The following is a 22,738-nucleotide window of genomic DNA, read 5'->3' on the forward strand; positions in this document are numbered from 1 at the left end:
AGTTATATCTTCTGCTAAATGTTGGAAGGGAAGAACGATACCCTTCATGCCTGTGAGGATTTTATAGTATAGTGAGAGAAGACTTACACATAAAGAGCTATATATAAAGTTGTAATAAGAGACAACGTAAATAAAATCCTTTTTTTTTAATGACGTGTCTATAAATGGAAATATCTGAAGGAAATACTTAGTGTGAAGACTCACAGATCTTTCTTCTCTTATATCAGTGCATTGCGTAAAACAACTGGGAAAAGAGGAATTGTTATTTCTCGTTCCACATATCCTAGCAGTGGACGATGGGTGGGACACTGGCTTGGAGACAACTATGCAAAGTGGGACAATTTGGACAAATCCATCATTGGTATGTGAGAGTCACCATTTTTCTCATTCTTTTTAGTTTTTTATTAAGTGTTCACTTTTGCTGGTTTTAGTTCATACTTTGTAAGTCCATCTCAGAAATATGCTTTTGGCACTATATTTATAACAAATAGCACCATGAAAAATTCAGTGGTCCAGAAAGCAGGATGCCATGTATAAACTAATGATATCCAATCAGTTTATTTTGAGAAAATAATTTAATCTCCTTTTTTCTCAGTTTCCTGTTTGGAAAAGGCAGGAGCTGGGAAAAATAACATATAGAGTTAATAAAAATGGGTAGAGATTCTAGATTCTAGGGAATAAGAATTACTCAGAGATGCTGAAGAATGAAACATTTCAAACTTTTGAAAGAGTTTTCTAGTGATGATTGAATAAACAGTAAATATATCATTTTAAAGGGGAAATGGATGCTTTTCTGTTTCAGATCTAGTCTTAAAAAATGCTTTACTATTCACATTAAGATTGAAAGAAAACAATTAATGTTCAGAAATATTTTTTTAAAAGAAAAGCTGAGAAATCACATACATCCTATTTTATCAAAGTGATCACTCCTCAGAGGATTTTATTTAATAAATATAATTCAATTTGTTTCAAATGATGAGCCTTGTCATTATTATAGAGAAATTGTCATCTTGAAAGGGTGTCATTAACACTATAAAGTAAAAAAAGTATGAATATTATAATAAGAAATGATAGAAAAGTATGTGAATAACTTGAAAAATGTTTTATTGAATTAGATATTGGTATTAGAAATGGAATATCTTTATAAATAAAAAATTCAAAATATATGAAACAGTAGCTTTCTAAAATTTTTCCTATTTTTTTTTTTTTTAGGTATGATGGAATTTAGTCTCTTTGGTATATCATATGTAAGTAGCTCTATTTTATCTTCATAACTTGTAAATATTAAGAAACAAACTATTAAAATTAATTAAATGTAACAATGTATTGTAGACGGGAGCAGATATTTGTGGTTTCTTCAATGAATCAGAATATCAGCTCTGTGCCCGCTGGATGCAACTTGGAGCATTTTATCCATACTCAAGAAATCACAATATTGCAAATACTAGGGTACGTAATTACTGCATTTACTCTCTTTCCTTTCACTCCACTAACCACAGTAGTACCCTACCTGGCTGATTTCCAGATGAATGCTCTGAACCTCTGTACATTTACTGAGGATCTTTAAGTCCATCATTCTGAGAATTTTCTGACTTGGGTTATTCTTTATACTTTTGGATTCAAGACTTGTTAGCTGGCATATATAACGCTGTTCTATATAATATGGGAGTAGCTAGGGAAAAACAAAACAAAACAAAACAAAACAAAACAAAAAACTGCCTCTGGAACTTCTTCCAAACTGGAACAGAACAATAAGAAAATCAGCTACAAACTAAATAATTAAAAGTGAAAAGTCATTTAGTCATTTTAAATATTAGCATCAATGCAAGAAATGGGGAGATTTAAACGGCAATTGTTAAAACAATGAATTGAGAAATCAAGGGAGAAAAAGGAAAAGAGAATTATGACAACTTAGTTCTGTGTCATAACACAAGTATATACTTTTACTAAGTTGTCTGGAGGAACTGGAATGAGAGGGGAGACAATATTAAAATTATGGAAAATATGGACAATTAGAGGCAGTATTTAACTAAGTGCTAAATTTTGTGATATTGACTTTCAGTAAGAAATGTACAGGAAAGATAAATTATCAAAAGCACTTCACGGAAGGATTGTAGACAAAGCTGGTCTTAAAAACCATAGTAATTGAATGGTAGAGCTCACCATGTCCTTGAAATTTTTGTGCCACTCCGGAAATTTTAGGCAAAAAAGAGGAGAGGATTTATTTTAGACAATAAAAATGATTATCTACATAAGGTAAGAAGACAGAATGGGATCATATTTTGGAAATATTTGAAAGTTGGTCAACAGAGACATAACTTGATGGAATAAAAATATTTTAACAGGAAAACTTGTCAGTAATGCAATTTAGAAAGTTATAATATTGAGAGTGGGGCATGAATCAATATCAATAGAAGCCTGAACAGGGATTCATTCAACAAGTATTCATTGAGAATCTGCTAGCTAATATTTATAAAACCTATCTTACTGATTCATATAATATAGGAAGGAAGAGATAATAGATAATTATGTATATATTTATATTTATACTTATTTTTATATATTTATATATGTATTTATATAAAATTTCATGTACAAATAAATGCATATAAAGGAAAATGAGTAAGCTAAAGTGACAGAAATTTATGGGGGTTCTATTTTAGAAGAGGTACTCAAGGAAGTACTCTCGGATAGAGTGAAATTAGCATTAGAGCACAGACTTGAATAAGAAAGATCAACCATGTAAATATGTGGGGGAAGAGAATTCCATTTGAGAGGGAACAAGTGAAAGACCCTAAAATTGGAATGTGGCAGGAGTTTTTCGAGAAGATGAAATGGAGGCGGCAAAGACTAAGGAAGAATTTCTAAATAAAAATCTAAAGAACAGAAGCCTCAACTTAAGTTTAATTGTGAGATAATAAAATTGAATTTAGGAATGTATGGCTTAGAATTATATGCTTGTAAAACCACATGTTAAAACTGAAATGACATCAATGAAATTGATAAGCAACAGTTACAATCTTTGTCTCTTCTTACTTGACTTTGAAACTAGTAATGTGATCAAATACAGCTTAATAGTTCTTGGAACATTTAATTTTTAAGGTTGTGCCCATTCTAATACTACATATACCAGTAATAACAGTCATCATTCAAGTATTCTTACTCCTGAAATCTAGAAAAGTTGTTATCTTCATAGATATGACACAGCTGTTAAGGGCCTTATTTCAGTTGATAGCAACTGAAATAACAACAACAACAACAACAAACATTGAAAGTGTTGCCTCTGGAGTTACGTGGCAGCCTTGTTTTGTTCCCCTGGTACAAATTAAAATATAAGATACTAATTGCTTTAACTGTGTATTATTTTTAACTAGTTAATGCAACATTTTTTAACAGGCATTTAATGTCTCCAGTATCAGTTTTAGTCTTTTTTTACCTGGAGTTTGTATTCTGGACAGACTTTGACATGTTCTTTTCTCTTTTCCAACATTAATTAGGTCTTCTCTGCCTACTATACTATTAATTCTTTTGTACCATAATTTATTCTTTTTTCAGGGGAACACACAATGTGCAGGGTTTCCACTATGGGCTCTGCATGTCTCTATTTCAATCCACTTTTGTGTAGCATTTCATTTCTTTCCTAAACTTTTTACCCCTACACTGAGTATCATCGTTATTGATAGCATATTTGTCACCCATTCAAATGTGAACTATTCTTTATATATGATCACTTAACTAAATCAACTCAGGGGCTTAATTTGCATTTTTCTTATTAAAATGTTAATCTTGTGCATGCACTCGCCATTGTGAGAGCTAGAAATACTATTGCATAAGATTTTTATGAAGATAGCACATGACAGTAAATTAATATTATTCCTTACTTTTTATTCCCCAAATACATTTTGAAAACAATAATTTAAACAAAGACAAAAGTTAATGTCTACTTCAATTTGGTTTGTTTCAGAGACAAGATCCTCCTTCCTGGAATGAAACTTTTTCTGAAATGTCAAGGAATATTCTAAATATTAGATACACTTTATTGCCCTACTTCTATACACAGCTGCATGAAATTCATGCTCATGGTGGCACTGTTATTCGACCTCTTTTGCATGAGTAAGTACAAATTTTTCCTACCACAGAGAGATAGCTTTCATTTAATTAAATCAAAAATGCCGTTAAGTACAATATACAATATTTTAAACTATAAATTTTCATTGTTATTTATTATACATTTTGGGTTAACAAATATTTTCATAAATAAATCTTCTAACAAATAGACTAATATATGTCTTGGAAAATGAAACAGCAGTTATTAAGAAGTAATTATTGTTCTTAGGAATAACTATTGTATACCAAGTGTTATTCTAAATGATTTACATAGAGTATTTTCAAAATGTTTTTAACACAATATTATCTCAATACTATGACTGAACTAACTGAAGTTTACAGCAGTTAAGCAAATCTATCATGTATAAATTTCTGACAGAAGAAGTCCATTTCACCTCTTCTTGGAGGTGTGCTGATGGGGTACCCTAGAGCGGTTTTAACATTCTCCTTAGAAAATTGTTTCGGATTCACTCCTTGAAGCTCAAACTGATATTGGTCAAGTCTTGAAGTTCTATTCTGTGGATCATAGTTGAAAAATTTTAGCCTAGTTTATTTTTAAGACAAATACAAACCAATTCTTATTGTAAATGTTACAAAACACACACACACACACATTCAATCAAAAATACAGAAAAAAAATACATGGAAATAATCATAGTATACTTAGCTTCTTGTGTACCATATATTATTAGAGTAATTGATTAAGGTGATTTGTTTTACTGTACTATTGATAGATCAGTAAAAAAAAAACACAAAAAACAAAAAAACTACACAGCATATTCTACTCCAATTAAACAGTAGTACCCAAGGTAAAAATGACCAAAATAACAAGTTGATCAATATGCCTTCTATTCTAATAAAACATCTAGCTTTCTCAAAAAAAAATTTTAAGTTCTTTCTAGATTCAAATTTTCAAATTATCCTCTCTATTTGCTTTATTAAACCATAATGCCTTCTTTATTTCTGGTAACATTTTATTAATCTCTTGTCTCTCCCTCTTTGTCATTTCCCTATTGACTTCCCAGAATAGAGTATTAGTTCTGGACTGAGTCTCCAACCAGAAACATTATTATTAACCGTGTAGACTCTTATCTGATTGAGAAAGCCTGGATGTTAACATCCATTGGAAGTTCGGGAAGAGTAAACTCAGCAGTTCATCTTGGCATTAATCTAAGTTTAGAGTAAAACAAAACAAAACAAAAACAAAAGAACAACAAAAAAAAACCCACAAAGTTTTTCACTTCCATTTTTTAAATTTTATTTTATTAAATTTATTGAGATAACATTGGTTAATAAAATATATAGATTTCAAGTGTACAATTCAATACATCATATGTTCATTGCATCGTGTGTTCATCATCCAAAGTTAAATTACCTTTCATCAGCATATATTTGACCCCCTTTCCCACTATCTACCTCTCCCTTTCCTCTTTCCATTTGGTAAATACTAAACTGTTGTCTGTGTACATGAGTCTCTGCTTGTTTGTCTTGTTTGTTGCTTTCAGTTTTATATCCCACATATGAGTGAAATCATAAGGTTCTCAACTTTTTCTGTCTGACTTATTTCACTTAGCATGATTATCTCGAGACCATCCATGATGTCACAAATGGCTGTATTTTATTTTTTCTTATGGGTAAGTAATATTCCATTGTATATATGTACCACATCTTCTTTATCCAATAGTCTGTTGATGGACAATTTATTTGCTTCCATGTTCTGGCCACCATGAATAATGCTTCTGTGAACATCAGGGTGCATATATTTTTGATGATAAATGTTTTCAGGTTTTTTGGGTAATAACAAGTTGATCAATATGCCTTCTATTCTAATAAAACATCTAGCTTTCTCAAAAAAAAAATTTTAAGTTCTTTCTAGATTCAAATTTTCAAATTATCCTCTCTATTTGCTTTATTAAACCATAATGCCTTCTTTATTTCTGGTAACATTTTATTAATCTCTTGTCTCTCCCTCTTTGTCATTTCCCTATTGACTTCCCAGAATAGAGTATTAGTTCTGGACTGAGTCTCCAACCAGAAACATTATTATTAACCGTGTAGACTCTTATCTGATTGAGAAAGCCTGGATGTTAACATCCATTGGAAGTTCGGGAAGAGTAAACTCAGCAGTTCATCTTGGCATTAATCTAAGTTTAGAGTAAAACAAAACAAAACAAAAACAAAAGAACAACAAAAAAAAACCCACAAAGTTTTTCACTTCCATTTTTTAAATTTTATTTTATTAAATTTATTGAGATAACATTGGTTAATAAAATATATAGATTTCAAGTGTACAATTCAATACATCATATGTTCATTGCATCGTGTGTTCATCATCCAAAGTTAAATTACCTTTCATCAGCATATATTTGACCCCCTTTCCCACTATCTACCTCTCCCTTTCCTCTTTCCATTTGGTAAATACTAAACTGTTGTCTGTGTACATGAGTCTCTGCTTGTTTGTCTTGTTTGTTGCTTTCAGTTTTATATCCCACATATGAGTGAAATCATAAGGTTCTCAACTTTTTCTGTCTGAATTATTTTGCTTAGCATGATAATCTCAAGGCTCATCCATTTTATCTTTTCTTGTAGCTCAGTAATATTTCATTGTATGTATGTACAATATCTTATCCAATAATTTATCAAAGGACACTTTGTTTGTTTCCAATTCTTGGCCATCGTGAATAATGCTACAGTGAACATTGGGGTGCATATATCTTTACAGATAAATGTTTTTGAATTTTTTTGTTTTCGAATTAGGTCCCAGAAAAGGGACCTAATGGGTCTTATGGTCATAATTCTATTCCTAATTTTTGAGGACCGTCTATACCATTTTTCGTAGTGGCTGTACCAATTTACATTCTCACCAGAAGTGTATGAGGGTTCCTTTTCCTCTGCTACCTCTCCAACACTTATTATTTATTACTTGTCCTGTTGATAATAGCCATTTTAACAGGCACGAGGTGGTATCTCATTGTGCACTTCCATTTTAATTAGAAGAGAAATGTGGACATTTAATAATGCCTATTCTCAAACCATAAAAAACAAATTTTATTTTTTCCATGTATATCTCAAATTTGGAATAACATATAGAATAACATTTAATGACATATAAATCCACTATTCAATGAGCTCTAATTCAAGTAGGATAGGCAAACTTTTTTCATAGTTATCAAATAAAGATACTTATAGCACACTTGTCTCACAATTCTATACAGGGTGTGTATAATTTTTGCTTTCTAGTTTGTTGATTTTCTACTAGAAAAGTTAATACTTGTACTTCTGTGAGTTCTCTGTAAAGGAGATTTCTCATTCTGTTTGTCTTACACATCCATCATAATTCTCTGCATTTTTTCAGAAGTTTAGTCATAGTCTAGATTTACTCATAAAGTATTGTACTGCTGCACCTTAAATTCCAAGTCATAAAATTGTTTTTATTTTTGTTTTATAGTTTGGTTTTCATTTTAATCCAAAAAGTCCATACAGTAAAATGTGATTTAAATACTTATTTCATGTTATCCAGAAAAGATAAAGTTCTTTGATTTAATTATTTGTAAATATTTTTCAAGGTTCTTTAATGAGAAGCCAACCTGGGATGTATTTGAGCAGTTCTTGTGGGGCCCAGCATTTATGGTTACCCCTGTATTACAACCTGTAAGTCCTACCATGTATTTCTGTTCACAAAATAATTTTTTCCTAATTTATATGTCTTTAATGACTATATCTTTAAATTTCAGGATACTTACACGGTACAAGGCTATGTCCCTAATGCTCGGTGGTTTGATTACCATACGGTAAGCAATTAATGAATTCTGGGGAATTGCCTAAATAGAAATGGGTAATGGTTTGATCCTAAACTAATTTTCATTAATGACATATTTGGTTTACTTTTCACTTAAAAGAGTCAGATATTTCTTGCTAATTATAGCTGAATTAAATCAACACATAGCGAAAGAGAATTAATTTATTCTGCCATCATTTATTATGTAGTCATTGATTTATTTTACCAAATAAACATGGAGAGTATACATTGTACACCAAAAAGTCATTGCCCTTTGCTGGATATACAAAGTGATCATTAATGGTAATGCATTTCTTCCAAGAATAATGCATGTGCCGTCAGGAATAGCTTTTGTGATCTTTCGAAAACCCATACATTTTCTGCATGTGAGCACCACAAAAAGAGGTAGTGGTAAATTACTTTCAAGCTATCAATAAACCAAGAACTAAATATATGTTTTAAATATGATTTTCTCAATAAACATTTGTGTCTTTATTTCAAATTGAAAATGTATCATTTGATTTTATAAATGTGTCCTTCAAGTAGCAATATTGCTGATGATTCCACTTCTTGCTGTTTTTGTTCTTCCTTCCAACTCTCTGATTTTCAGGGCCAAGATATTGGTGTCAGAGGAACATTTAATGAATTTGATGCTCCTTTATATCAAATAAACCTGCATGTCCGTGGCGGTTACATCCTACCATGTCAAGAGCCTGCTCAAAACACATATTACAGGTAAGCGAAAAGTTTACAGAGCTCAGATTAAATTTCGAGATACATCACCTAGAATTGTCAAGAATTGGGAAGGGTCTGAGATTCTACCTTATTTCCAAGAATACAAGTTAGCCTGCCAGTTTCATGGATGCTGTGTCAAAAGCAAAGACCTTTCTTACTCATGGCATACCAAGAAATGTGACTTTTATGTTTGCTTCAGTTTTCCCTGTCCCCCAAGTCCCATGGGTGTGACATGGAGTGGTCCAGGCAGATGCTGCACATGCAGGAGGTTTGTGTTACAGCTAAAGAATTCCAACTCAAGGAAACCCAGTTTTTATAATGGGCTATAAGCAAACCTGTCCATTCTTTGCTTTGAAGGGAGATATTATCTTTATTATGCTGGACAGTAATTTTTTTTAATTAATTAAACAAACAAATACTACTCTGTCTTGTAATACTGTTAACTTTAAAAACATCCTTTAAAAGATGGTTCAGAAGAAAAACTCTTAGCGCCTCTACGTGTAAGATGTACAGAAACTTGAAAGTCTCATAGAAAATTGTCTTCAAACATGATATTCTCTCATAGTTAGAAAGATTAACAGAATAATATACCAACTAAACCTTAATGTCCTCTGTATAAATATACAAAGATATTGACAAGTGAATGTCATATATTTTGAAAGACTGCTTACCTAAGTTCATTGTTTCATCTACCTATGACATGAGGAAAGAAATATTACTTCATGAAAAAAAGATTTTTAAATAAACCTTTTTTAAAACTTTAACCAAATATTGCTTAGAGGACTTCTCTTTCCTTCCTCTTACCTGTTCTCTTTTTTGCTTCCCTCTGCCAGTCCCATGAAATATTCCCTGATTCACTTTAGTCTATGAAAATGTAGATATTCATTGATTTCATTACACCTTCAAACTACTAAGTCCACTGCTGTCCACAGAAGATCCACATGTGTTTCTCAGTAGCCTTGTCCTATATAAAGATGGAAGATAACTCAGATTTTCTATCCATTACCATTCATAATTTATTATTTTGCTAATACCTTCTCTTCTTTGCCCCAGGATACCCTACCTGATATTCTCTCCCTCTCATCCAGCAATATGTCCAATCTATAGGGATCAAGGGTCCACTTTGTCTCCTGTGACTGACGTAAGAGTGAATCTTTTATATCAGTCATAGAGTCTCTATTTTTACTGCCTAAATTCCTGGCTTAGACATTCAGATTCTAGAGGACTTAGTCCTTCTTTCTCCTCTCTTCTCATGCTGTTTCTACTCTCTTGGTGATCTACATGCTTACAGCTCCAGTTGGTGTGAATAATCTCTTTCTATTTTCTGGAACTATCCAGATATATTTCTATCAATAGTTTACCCTGGCATCAATTAAAGATAAGAAAAATGATTTTACCTGAAAAATGAGGGCTTCATGGAAGGAATTATTCGTAAGTTGTTCCTTGAGTAATCTTTTTGTTATGAGCGAGAAGGAGGCTATTCTGTGTGTATGTGTAGGAGTAAAGTAAATAGGATATTGGATATTAGGTTTAGGTATATAGGAAAATGCAAGCCATGAAATTCTTTTCAATCTCAGATTTAAAATGCATTAAAAGATTGTGGTTTAAACCAGATTTTTAATGTTGCTAATAAGATATACTTATCTTTCACCCCAGTAAACTAAACTGAAATACATATGTATGTGTATGTGTATTCATGTTAAAACATGCTTTTATGGAAAATATTAAGTTGCTATGAAGATTTAAACTCTAGATAGTCTGGATATTTTAGGAGACTTCTTTGGCAGTACAAACTTAGGTATTTGTGATTGGAAAAGGCAGATAGCTAAGTATAATTTGTCTGAGAAATCCTTCCTTAGCAATAAGAAGCTGTCGAATCAACTTGCTTGTACAAACAGATCTATGTAGTCACAAGTTTGAGAGTATCCATTCCAAAGATAGGACTTATAACTTGCTGACTACAAACCACATCCTTATTAACAATTGCCAGTGATAATTCAGTGATTTATATATGGAAATGTGAGAGTCTTAACACATGAGATTAAAAAAAAAACTATTAAAATAGTTTCATGTTTAACGGTCAATGACAAGATTACCAGAAAGAATAAATATATCGATAAACTTAATACAGTTTTAATTATTGTAAATGAGGCCAATTCTGATTTATTACAGTAGGTGAATCCTTGAGATCGAAATACATGCATGATATTTTTATTAAATGTCAAGGATTTTAAGGTTTATACCATTCTCATGAAATCATAAAAAAGGGGAGTTTTTATTTTCTTTGTCTAAAAGTTTGCATTCTCCTTGATATTCTTAGTTGTGTTCCCTTGCATACTTATATGGATGTCATATCATAACAAGATATATGCTATTCTGTAAACTTATTTAACAAACGTTATTCTATTTCTTCCCTTAGTCGACAAAATTACATGAGGCTCATTGTTGCTGCAGATGATAATCATATGGCACAAGGATCTCTGTTTTGGGATGATGGAGAGACTATAGGTAAGTGTTCCACTTAGTAGATAAATGTAATTGATGACATACATATCATCACATTACTTTTATGTTATCTACATTTTGGAAGCTAAATAAAAATAGAATATTATCCAAAGCTAAAATAGTTTAATAAATATTTGAATTAATTTAACAAACAGTGTTACAAATATTTAAAGACTTTCTTTTTATCCTAAATATAGTTCATCTATATTGTAAGTGTCTGAATAACTAGAGATTTGTATCAGCAAGGGTTATATATCTGTCATTTTTGCACTCCCAGAACCTAGACCAGTGCTGTTTACATAATAGAGACTCAATATGTGTGAGGTTAAGGATGCCTCTAAAACATGAGATAGTCCAGAAATAAAACTCAAGTTTGGTCTCTGTTCTATTGGCTATTATGTTGTGTTGTTTTTTGTTTGTTTGTTCATTTTTAACATTTACCATTATTGACATGAAAATTAGCAGAATTCAGACTTAAACCTATTTTTATTCCATGGCTCTTCCTCAAGACCAGACTGAACTGCTAAACTTTTAGCAGTGCACACTCTGTTGACCCTTGTTATCAGAATCCCCTGGGGGTGGTTTGTAAAGAATGTAGATTCTGAGGCCCGTCTAAACTCTATTAATTTGGGAAGAGGTCCAGGAATCTGTCTTTGAAGAAAATGTTTCCAGGTGATTATTATGCTGTTAAGTAAATATTGGTAGAGGATTAGGTTTACAGTACCAGCTCTATTGGATAAGAACTATGAACATTTTCTGCATACAAACCTTAGTCATAAAACTAACACCTGGATGGAGCTGAAGTTCTCATGGGGCATTTCACTACAATTTAAATGATGCACAGATGAGAGATTTTACATTAAAAGCAAAGACATATATCTTTCATTTTTTTCAGGTACATCATGGTTAATATTCTACAACCATAAGAAATAAGAATCTATTAGTAAATAAAGTATATCAGAAAGTTGATATAAGAATAATATAGTAGTAATCAAGACTCAAAAGAAAACTCTTCCAAGTATTTTGTGATTTAGAAGTTGAAAAATCAATTAATTAAATTTTAAAATCCTATATTTTTAGAGTCCTTACTTTAATTAACACACTAACTGAGGTTCTACTGGGTTTGCAGCCTTTTTTCTCTACCTGGGTCCAGCAGGATATGCTTTAAACTTGCCTATAATTTCATAGGGTGTAAAGTTGAGGTATGCATAATTTGCATCCTTGTCTTGGGATCTTTGAATCTTACTACACAATAAATTGAGTAAATTCCTTCTAACAGCAAGGAAGACGGCTTCTTTAAGAATTTTTTCTCTAACTCTTCCTAATAAATAAAGATATAGATGAAAGAACTTGGTATGACCTTTACCCTACTGAAGTTTTATGGCAGATTTTTTTTTTCTAATCATTGGAAAGAAACTGAGCATAACTCAGATATTTCTATGATCTCTTCATACAGGCAAAACAAATGGTCTTGATCAATTATATCTATTTTTTTGTTATATTTTATAATCTCACTACATTTATTATAATTAAATATATATAAAGATTTCAAAAAATCCCCTGTAATTTCTTGAGTAAACAGTAACAGTACACAACAAATGCTTAGTGTCTCTGTAATTATTAGATTAGAATCTTCAAAGAAGTTTTTTGTCACAGCAATCTTGCCAGTCTAGTTGCTAGGCACCCATCTAAATTATATTCTCTTTTAAGTTCTTTTAAATCTTATCAAATATTATTATTTGCCGACATATTCTTTCTTCCAAAAAATTGAAGATAAATGAAAGTAAACTATTTTGAAACTTGTATACATTAAGTAATTTGTGACCATTCTAGCTAACAAATTTGTAGCTTAGTAAAGTGTTAATTTATCCTACTTATACGAATAAAATAGACATATGTGTACCCTTCGCTAAGTCATACATAGTATTTTTGTCTTATTTATTAAAAATAACAACAAAACTGCTTATAACCTCCTACTAGCTGTCACTTGTTTTCTTTTAACTCAGAGTTCTATACTTTAAAAGTTGCCCTTAAAAACTGAAGTTATAATTCTGTATTTAAAGTTAAAAACTAAACTATTTTGCCTTAAAATGCATATTAAATATGGCATGCACAGATTGCCTTGGTTCAGAGCATAGCCTCTCTCCCAGGATGCTCCAAGTCCAGCTACAAGTAGCTACTAACCACAGATTGCTTTGTAACTCCTACCAGGTGGCTCCAGGCTGGGCACAGGCAGTGGCTGACATAGGCCTGCACCTGAGACCCTCCCAAGAGGCCCCAGAATCAAAACACCCCAGGATCAGCTTTACACCACACCAGAACACCACCCAATTAGCTCCACAAATGACACACTCAAAGGGCTGATTCAGCAGGCACCAGAGCAGGGGTGGGAGGTAAATGAAAAAGGTGAAGATATTAAGAAGTCCAAATTGATAGTTTTGAAATTGTCAAGGGGATGTAAAGTACAGCATAAGGAATATAGTTGATAATATTATAATAACTATGTATAGTGCTAGACTAATCAGGGGATCACTTCGTAAATTACATAAATGTTTAACCATCATGCCATACACCTAATTAATATAATGTTGACTGTCAACTGTAATTTAAAAATTTGAAAAATTAAAAGTAATAAGTCATGTATACATTAGTATAGAGAGAAAAAACATTTTAGACAGAATATTTAATTTTAGTAAAGGCAGAATTAATCTCAAATTAGCCAATTTTTCAGAGAACGAATAAATACAATCCTGGCATGTATAAGTGAAAAAGGGAATTAAAATATGTTGTTTTTTCAATGTTATTCTAACACGTTTCAATCATGCGTTTGACTCTATTTTGCCTTGCTGTCTTTCACTCAGTTTAGTTTTACATAGGAACATAATCTTAGAAGTCAGGGAAAACTAGCCTTGATTCTAGTCTTTGATAATGCACGTGATCCCTGACTTAATGATGGCTTGATTTAGAATTTTTTGACTTTACAATGGTGCAAAAGTGATACACATTCAGTAGAAATGGCACTTCAAATTTTGAATTTTGATTTTTTCTGGGCTGGTGATATGCTGTGTGATACTCATGTTAGGCAGTGGCAGCGAGCTGCAGCTCCCAGTTAGCACATACAATTGTGATAGTAAATAGCCAATACTCTGCAGGGTACTATGTTGTCAGCGTTTTCGTGATATCGTGTTTTGTGTTTTCTATGTGTATTCAATGAATTAAATATTCAACTTTATTATAAAATAAGCTTTGTGTTAGATGATTTTGCCCAACTAATCTCAAAAGGCTAATGTAAGTATTCTGAGCATGTTTAAGGTAGGATAGGCTAAGCTATGATGTTTATAGTTTTAGATGTATTAAATACATTTTTGATTTACTATATTTTTAACTTCTGATGGGTTTATTGAGATGTCACCCCATTTTAACTCAAGGAGGATCTGTAATTTGTTGTTTCACTTTTGACCATTTATTTAATTTATTTGAGGCTCACTTTTCTGTACAGTGGGAACAATAATAATACATATTTCAGAGTAGTGTGATAAAGTACTTAGAATTTGACAAAAAGTAAGCACTTAATATATTATAGTTGTAAGATTATTTTTAAATGCCTTTAAAATATGGCAAGATTATATTTTAGATAGAGATAAACCCTATGTTTGATCAGTTTGAATACAGTTGACCTGTAATAACCTCAAAGTTACATATTTTTTTAAATGACACTAAAATAAGTTGCCAACATGTTCATTTTTCTTTACAAATGTTATTTTATTGCCTACCCTGTCCTTCTAGAACCTTCCTTGGTGACTCATCTTTCATATTTTAATGTTCTCTTGGGCTGTGTTTGAACAAATTAAATAAACAAAAAAAATTAGATCTGCATTGATGGTTTTGATACCTTTATACTGGGAAAGAGAAGCAAAATATATTAGTATTTACTGTTCTTCTTTGGAAATATAAATATATCACTTTTTTTTCTTTATAGATACCTATGAAAGAGAACTATATTTCTCAGTACAATTTAATTTAAATAAGGTATGTATTCATATCAGATCATTTATATGAAATTGTGCTAAATAATATTGGAAGTTTTATGCCATATATATTTTTTAAAAGATTTCATTGTTCTTTCAAATGACAGATTTAAATTATTTCTTTGTCTTTGTAGACCACCTTGACAAGCACTATATTGAAAAGTGGTTATGTAAACACAGATGAAATGAGGCTCGGATTTATCAATGTATGGGGGATAGGAACAACAACTGTTAATGAGGTTAATCTCATATATAATGGAAATAAAGAGTCACTTAATTTTACTTCGGAACCAACAAAGGAGGTAAGTGACATAAGAAAAAAAATTTTAATGAAGCTATTCAAAATGTCTACATAGATGTCTTCAATTTCTAAGCCCTAAAAAAAAAAAAAAAGAGAGAGACAATTATAGTTCTACTATAACTTTTCTTGTTTATTTATTTTCATTAAATTTCCATATCTATTTCCATAATATAATTCTGGATAAGCTGTCATACAAATCAACCTAATAGCATCTATTTTAAAATTGTCTTGATATAATTAAAGCAAGATTAAATTTACCTTAAACCTGTAAATCATTGTCATCTCTATATGGTAAAGTGCCTCAAAATTTAATATTTTTCAAAAATAAAATGTCCACATTCCAATTTTTAATATATCTTAGATAAAATATATTTGAAAATCCTTGCAAAGTTAATAGAATTATCTATTAGCACTCTTGAATAATTTAACACTCAGGTGTATGAGGGTATAATTCATAGGTTAAACAAGGAGTCAGAATTCTTATGTTAAAGTCTCATTGCTGCCAATAATTAGCTTTTTATTTTGAACAAATAACTTTAGGCATTTTTTTCTTTCCAATTAAATAATAACATGCAAGTAAACAATCTCTTAAGCTCCTTCTAATCCTAAATTCTGTAAATTTGTCTTCTGTAAAAGTAGATTTCAAAAAACATGTATTCTATAAATCAGCTGTTATAATTGTTTGATACAAATTTAAGGCTACATCTGCACAGCTAAAACTGTATGAGTCTTTGTATACACCTCTGTTTGTGTTTAAAGTTGAATAAAGTAACTAGCTATTAATCAACCAGTCACTTCACATGAATTTAACTTACACAATAGCCATTTATTTGATTGACTTCAACTGAAAAACTAATAATTGTGTCTTGGACACGGTCTTGGGTAATCACAGACTTAACAGGTTATGAAAGCTGAATATCACTTGAGGGGAGATTTTATCCCATTGAAACTTAACACTTGTCTTATTTTTACTGCTGGTTTGTAGTCAAGTGAGATTTATCTAGAATTATAATATGGAAATAGATACGGAATATGGAACTATCTTAATTATTACTTTGACATTAAAATACTTTTATTTCTTTAAATTGTATCAAGGTTGGGAAATTAGAGTTTTGTATATTTAATGTCCTTCCTTGGTAAAATAAAATTGATAACCTATAGTTTCACGCTCATGTTTTTTCTTTTTGAAATTTTAATGTTTTTAAATTTTAATGTAAGGGAATCACTGATTTAGTGGTCTTATATGGCAGACCAAGAAACAGTCCCTGAAAAAGAATAATTAATTCTCTAGGAATAAATAATCAATGGTTACCAATAACATTTAGAAATCATTTTTTTGAACTGCCTAATGTTCAGCAGATCAAAAAAGTATGGTTTGATTTATATATTTTCTTACTCTTTATTTACTACTACAATCGTAAAAAATAAAGCTCACAATTTTTACTATAAAATAAACTACATACAGTCAGCTAAACAGTGTTAAATACTTTAACATATAAAGTATTATTTCAAGTTTATTTTGACCAAATACTTAGCATAAAAACACACCACTTATAAAGAAAAGTCCATTCCACTGCTTTTAAACACGTTCACAAAGAATTTTAAGTATTAAGATAACATTTTTTACAATGTTTTATTACTTCAGTTATTTTAAAAGAAGCTATTAACTTTATTAACAATGAAGTGGTTTCTTCTAAGTACATTTAAATAAAACAAATTTTTATGAGTACCTATTGTTTCCTAAGCCTTTATAGATAAATGAGAGTAGGAGAGAGTAGTTAATTGCCCTTACCCATGGGTGTGGGAATTATATGCAAAGGATGATTTAATTGCTCTATCAGTTCAATTTTTAAAATAAAAGTTTCCTAGCAGCAATTATGCCTAGTTGCCTTTTGTGCCAGTATTAAAAAGCTATGCAATGTATTTATTGCTTTTCATTTTGGTATAAAGGAACTAGATTAGGTTTTGGTGTGAGATTGGTCAGTTTCAAACCTAGCTAATGAATATTAAGAAAATTATTTAATTTTTACCTTTCAAACTCTTCTATAAAATGTTAGCAATAAATCCTAAGACTCTGTGCTTTAGTGAAGAATACATTTTATAAAGCCCCTAGAAGTATGTCTGGTACTCAGTAAGTAGTCAAGAAATGTTGATTCTCTTCATCTTCTATTGCGTACTTGATGATTGAATTCAAACTTTCTGAGCTAAAGCACAGAGAGTATTTGAGACAAAGCAGCAATGGTAAGGTCTAATGACATCATCATATTACAGATATTGGCGATAACAGCTTAATAAGTCACCTCCAATCTTAGTTCCTATATGGTCTAACTGAGATTCTCTCCATTGAGAGAAAGTAACACATGCAAAATTGATATCGATAATAATTTCAGCATTATAAACCTCTTTGAGATTGATGGAAAAGAAAACATTTCTAATCTAAATTTTGTGTGAAAATGACTAGATAATATTTGAGTGTGGGAAGTATAAAGATTTATGTCGTATAATTATGAATAATTCCATAGGTAGGACTCATGGAGAAAGAGTAAAATAATAGAAATAAGTAGTCTTAGTTGTCGCTGTCTTTTGAAAACCACTCCACCTCTCTGGGACTTATTTTCATCATCTGTATAATGGGTGAATTGGGTGAGATTATTGTTAAAATGGTTGTAGACACTTCGAAATAAAAATTCATTCAAATGAAAAAGAAAAACAAAGCATATCTTGCTTACTTGGAGAACATTTATTTATGGAAATAGTCTTTGTTAAAAAATGTTTCTGATTGATTAAACAATTAATTGTCATTTTACTCTTTTTTAGATATTAAATATTGATCTGACAGTGAATAATGTTAGTATAGATCAACCAATAGAGATCACCTGGTCATGAAGATTGTGATCAATTCCAGTTGCCAAAGGGAGATAACATCTGGATTTAAGTTTCACCATACTTATAATGTTTCCTCTTCATTGGTTTCTTATGTAAAATATAATTACATCTATCTAAAGTTATTGCACAGTCTATGTAAAAATGAATACTAATTTTATTATATTAATGTGTCCTGGATTCAATTTTTTAAACATATACAGTAGGATTAAAATAATTCTAGTTACCCTTGCTAAATATGTTAAAACTGTAAACTAGTTAGTTACTAAATATATGTGATTAACTAAAATATAATTAAAACAGATGATTTTTTAAAATTAACTGAAATTTTTGTTTAATTATACAATATTTTCTTCAACGTTTAGTAGATTTAAGTTATGTACCAATAGTTGTCATCAGATTTAATTATTTCTTAGTATGTACATTTAATTAAAAAACAATATAAGATGTATATAAGCATACAAAATTAAAATTTTCTCTTTATTTTCTAAAGGAAATTATCTTAGTTTGAGTTGCTGTAACAAATTGCCATAGACTGAGTGACTTAAATAATAGACCTTTATTTCTCATAGTTCTGGAGTCTGAGAAGGTCAAGATCAAGGTGCTGACAGATTTGGTATGTGGTGAGGATCTTTTTCCTGGTTTACAGACAGCCATCTTCTCATTGTATCTTCATATAACAAAGAGCAGAGTAAAAGGTCACAATCCTTCTGATGTCTCTCTTATAAGGTACTAATTCTATTCATGAGGACTCAGCCCTCGTGGCCTAATTATCTCTCAAAGGTACCATTTCCAATCCAAATATTATCACATTGGGGACTAGAATTTCAACATACAAATTTGGGAGGGACACAAACATTCAGTACATAGCAGAAATCCAAATTTCTTTTTCTAGCTTTATTTTATATTTAGGAGAAAAAAATATTCTTGTCTATTCTGTTTAGTTGAATAAATTATTTTAGGTCATTCATTCAGATTAGAGGACTCTAAATCATGGTATAATACTTTGGTTGCTTTAAATTTACTTAACCAACTAATATCTGTAATTTGGTATAATTCTTTCTTTACCTAATAATTGAAATATTATTATAAGGGAATATTTAATTCATAACTCAGAATACAAAAAAATGGGAAAATAATGATGATAATGATGACAGTAATGATGATGATGGTAGTAATAATAATAATAAATAATTAAGTGTACTTGTAAGAAATAGTATAGCAGTTGAGGGTATTTGACAAACTATAAATTATAAAATCAGGTGCTGACAAGGAATCCACAGTCACTACAGATAAGATTTTAAATGAGTTCAGCCATTTTTGGAGGGCAATCTTGCAGTATTCAATGAAATTAAACTTGTATCTTATCTTTGACCCGGAGTTCCACCCTCGAGATACTCTCACAGAGGTGCACGCACACAAACACACACAAGTATATACAAGCTTATTCATTGCTTGTTACTGAGAAAGAAAAAACTAATCATTGACCACTTTCAGCGTGGAGTTGGCTTGGCTCTAAAAGTTAGGCTTGATGTTTTTCTGTTGAAAATAAACATTTTTACAGAACATCAACATCAGACAAGGGTACCCACAATGGAACAAGACAAAATGGAACAATAGAACAAGACAAAAACAAGACAACTCCTAGTCATTTTTGAGGACAGGAAACAATGAAAACACTCTCCGGATCACAAGAATAACAGATACTATCTTCTCTTGGCTAATATGAGTGACTTGCTTTTTTATCAATTACAGCTTTAGTCTTATTCTATTTCTTCTGGAAAAAAAGAAAAATATTATTCTTATAATCGGTCATAAAATTGTCTTCCTTTCTGAGAGAACCCAATGTAGAGCGAAGTCATGCTTCCTTGAAACTTCCCCTGAATTATATGACACAAGCCCAAACTTTGTCACAAGACCTCCCTAACATTGTGTCACTGAGACACTCAATGTTTTCCTAAGTTTTTCTCTCCCTCCTTGCAATGAACCAATAAATCCATCTTTGTTTGACTAAGAATATATTTCCAGTGGTTTTCGAGTAATAGGCAGCAACTTTGACTATGGTAGCAAAGACGTAGAAATGGTGTCTGACCTGGTAGAGCTCCTAACGACAACACCATTTATAGGGCCTAAGTCACTTTTAACAAGAAATTTTGGTCTGCATGACAAAATTAGTTAAAATATATTAGCTTTAAATATAAAGTCAACTGGTGCAATGTGGTTATTTCTACAGCAATTGTATTTAGTTTTCAGTGTCATATTTTATGTATAAATGTGCAAATGCATATAAGTATGCATTTTATGAAGGAATAGTAAGTTATTTGTAGCTGTCCAAGTAAAGATTAGATTCCTATATTTGTCTCTCCTAAACAATCTGAGACAATCTGTGCCTCTATACCATAGCTATTTCACCTTATACATCTCTAATAGACACACTAATTTTCCCTTATCTGGGCAAGGAAGAACAGACTTACATTGGGGACTTTCATCCATCAAAACAACTTCTCCCAAGTTAGTTTTCTATTGTTGTATAATAAATTCCCAGAAGGAATTAGCAGTTTAAACAATTCAGATTCATTATATCACCATTTGCAAGAGTCAGGAGGCAGCCCATTACTTAGCTGGCTCCTCTGCTGAGAGTCTTACAAGACTGCAATCTTATAAGGGATTGGTTGGATTATGTTCTCATCTTCAGACTAGACTGGGGAAGAGTACACTTCCAAGCACACTTTGATTGTTGTCAGAATTAGTTTCCTTATACCGGTAGGACTAAAGATGTGCCTTTTTGCTCATTTTCAGGCCCTCACCTCTGAGAGGCCACCCACGATTCATTGCTATGTATGCTTTCTTAACATGGCCCCTTAGTTAAGGCAACAAGGGGAATCTCTAAGCAAGTCTGGTAGTGGTATAGAATTTCATGTAAAATAACCGCAGGAGTTATGTCCTATCAATTTTGCTTTATTCTGTTGATTAGAGTAATTTCTCCACACTCAAGGGGAGAAAATTACACAAAAGCGTGAATACCAGGAAGTGATAATTATGAGAACTATCTTAAATTCTGTCTTCTATACCCCCAAACTTATCCATGTTCCAAATTCTAGTTGAAATTAGAAAAAAATTCTTATTTTTGATAATAGAATCTCCCCATTTTCCTTCTTAGCATCTTAGGTGGATGGGAGCCACTTATAAATTGTACTGAATCTTATTCCCATCTGTAACATTTATGTGTATTTGGAAAAGGAAAATATTATTTTACTTGATAGATTGGATTCAAACAAAAGTTAGGCCCTAATCATACTATAAGAATGTTCATTACTCATAGAGGAATAAGTCATATGTATGCATGTGATGGAATACTGTAAATCAGTTTGAAAGAAAAAAGTAAGATTCTACATATTGCAACATGAGTAGAGCTTAGAACCATCATGCTAAGTAAAATAAAATAAGAAACAATCATACATGTTGCTCAAAACTTTTAGGTAAATATTTTTTAAATGAATTCATGCAAAATAAAATGTATTTTTCACAAAATGACACTTGGGTGAGAAATATGAGGAAGCTGAATTGGAAAGACTTCGATACATGAAAGTAAGTACTTGACTACAGAGAAGAATGGAATTGAGGATGGAAATAAAATGGAGAGCACGAATAAATAAAATATGAAACAAATATATCCCTTGTACACATAAAAGGATAGCAGAGCATGAACTACAGAATATGATAGAATTATTTTTCAGTTTGTAAGATTAAGGGGAAACGGAGAATGCAATATGTAACAGATGAAGAAATGGTAACTGGTAACAGATACTATCCAAGTAATGTAAGGAAATAGGACTGAATTTGAGAATGTTTGACCCTCTTGTAGAACCTAATATCCATTTACTGCCTCAATATAAATCAGATCATATTAATCCCCCTACAGAAAAACTAACCGTGGTCTTTCATTGCAATTAAAAAAATATTCAAATAACTAATTTCTGACTATATAACTCTTTTTAGTCTGTTCCCTTGACTATCTGTTTTGTTAAGAATGTTTTCAGCTCCCGAGAACAAAACACCTGACTAAAACTGGCTCAAGCAATTATCTCATATAAGAAGTCCAAAAAGTAGAGTTGGCTAATTTCTTGACGCTAACATATCATGGACCCATATTCTTTCCATCTTTCAGGTCCCATCCTTAGGCTGGCATAAAAATGGCTGCTGCTGTCTTAGACTCCATGTTTAATGATAGTAACATCTCAAGCAGCACTACCAAAGAGATGTCACAATGTGACCCACAGATACATGGCACACATTATATAATTTTAAGTGTTTTAGTATCCTCATAAAAAGTAAAATATGATGATGGAATTAATATAATAATATGTTATTCAACTTAATGGATTAACAGATATTTGGTCC

General features: G+C 31.2%; 1 protein-coding gene across 1 annotated transcript in view; it reads left to right on the forward strand.

The window, feature by feature from the left end:
* Nucleotides 1-18,340, forward strand: part of SI (sucrase-isomaltase) — an 81,162-nt gene extending 62,822 nt beyond the window's left edge. Inside the window, exons 37-47 of the mRNA XM_006908270.1 lie at nt 228-361; nt 1,213-1,247; nt 1,333-1,449; nt 3,965-4,113; nt 7,674-7,758; nt 7,842-7,898; nt 8,496-8,620; nt 11,040-11,128; nt 15,105-15,154; nt 15,288-15,455; nt 18,272-18,340. Coding sequence (XP_006908332.1) covers nt 228-361; nt 1,213-1,247; nt 1,333-1,449; nt 3,965-4,113; nt 7,674-7,758; nt 7,842-7,898; nt 8,496-8,620; nt 11,040-11,128; nt 15,105-15,154; nt 15,288-15,455; nt 18,272-18,340 — 1,078 coding nt within the window. The remainder of the gene's footprint in view (nt 1-227; nt 362-1,212; nt 1,248-1,332; nt 1,450-3,964; nt 4,114-7,673; nt 7,759-7,841; nt 7,899-8,495; nt 8,621-11,039; nt 11,129-15,104; nt 15,155-15,287; nt 15,456-18,271) is intronic.
* The last annotated feature ends 4,398 nt before the right edge of the window (nt 18,341-22,738 follow it).

This window comes from Pteropus alecto, unplaced genomic scaffold, assembly GCF_000325575.1.
Source record: "Pteropus alecto unplaced genomic scaffold, ASM32557v1 scaffold81, whole genome shotgun sequence".
In the NCBI taxonomy this organism is placed as follows: domain Eukaryota; kingdom Metazoa; phylum Chordata; class Mammalia; order Chiroptera; family Pteropodidae; genus Pteropus; species Pteropus alecto.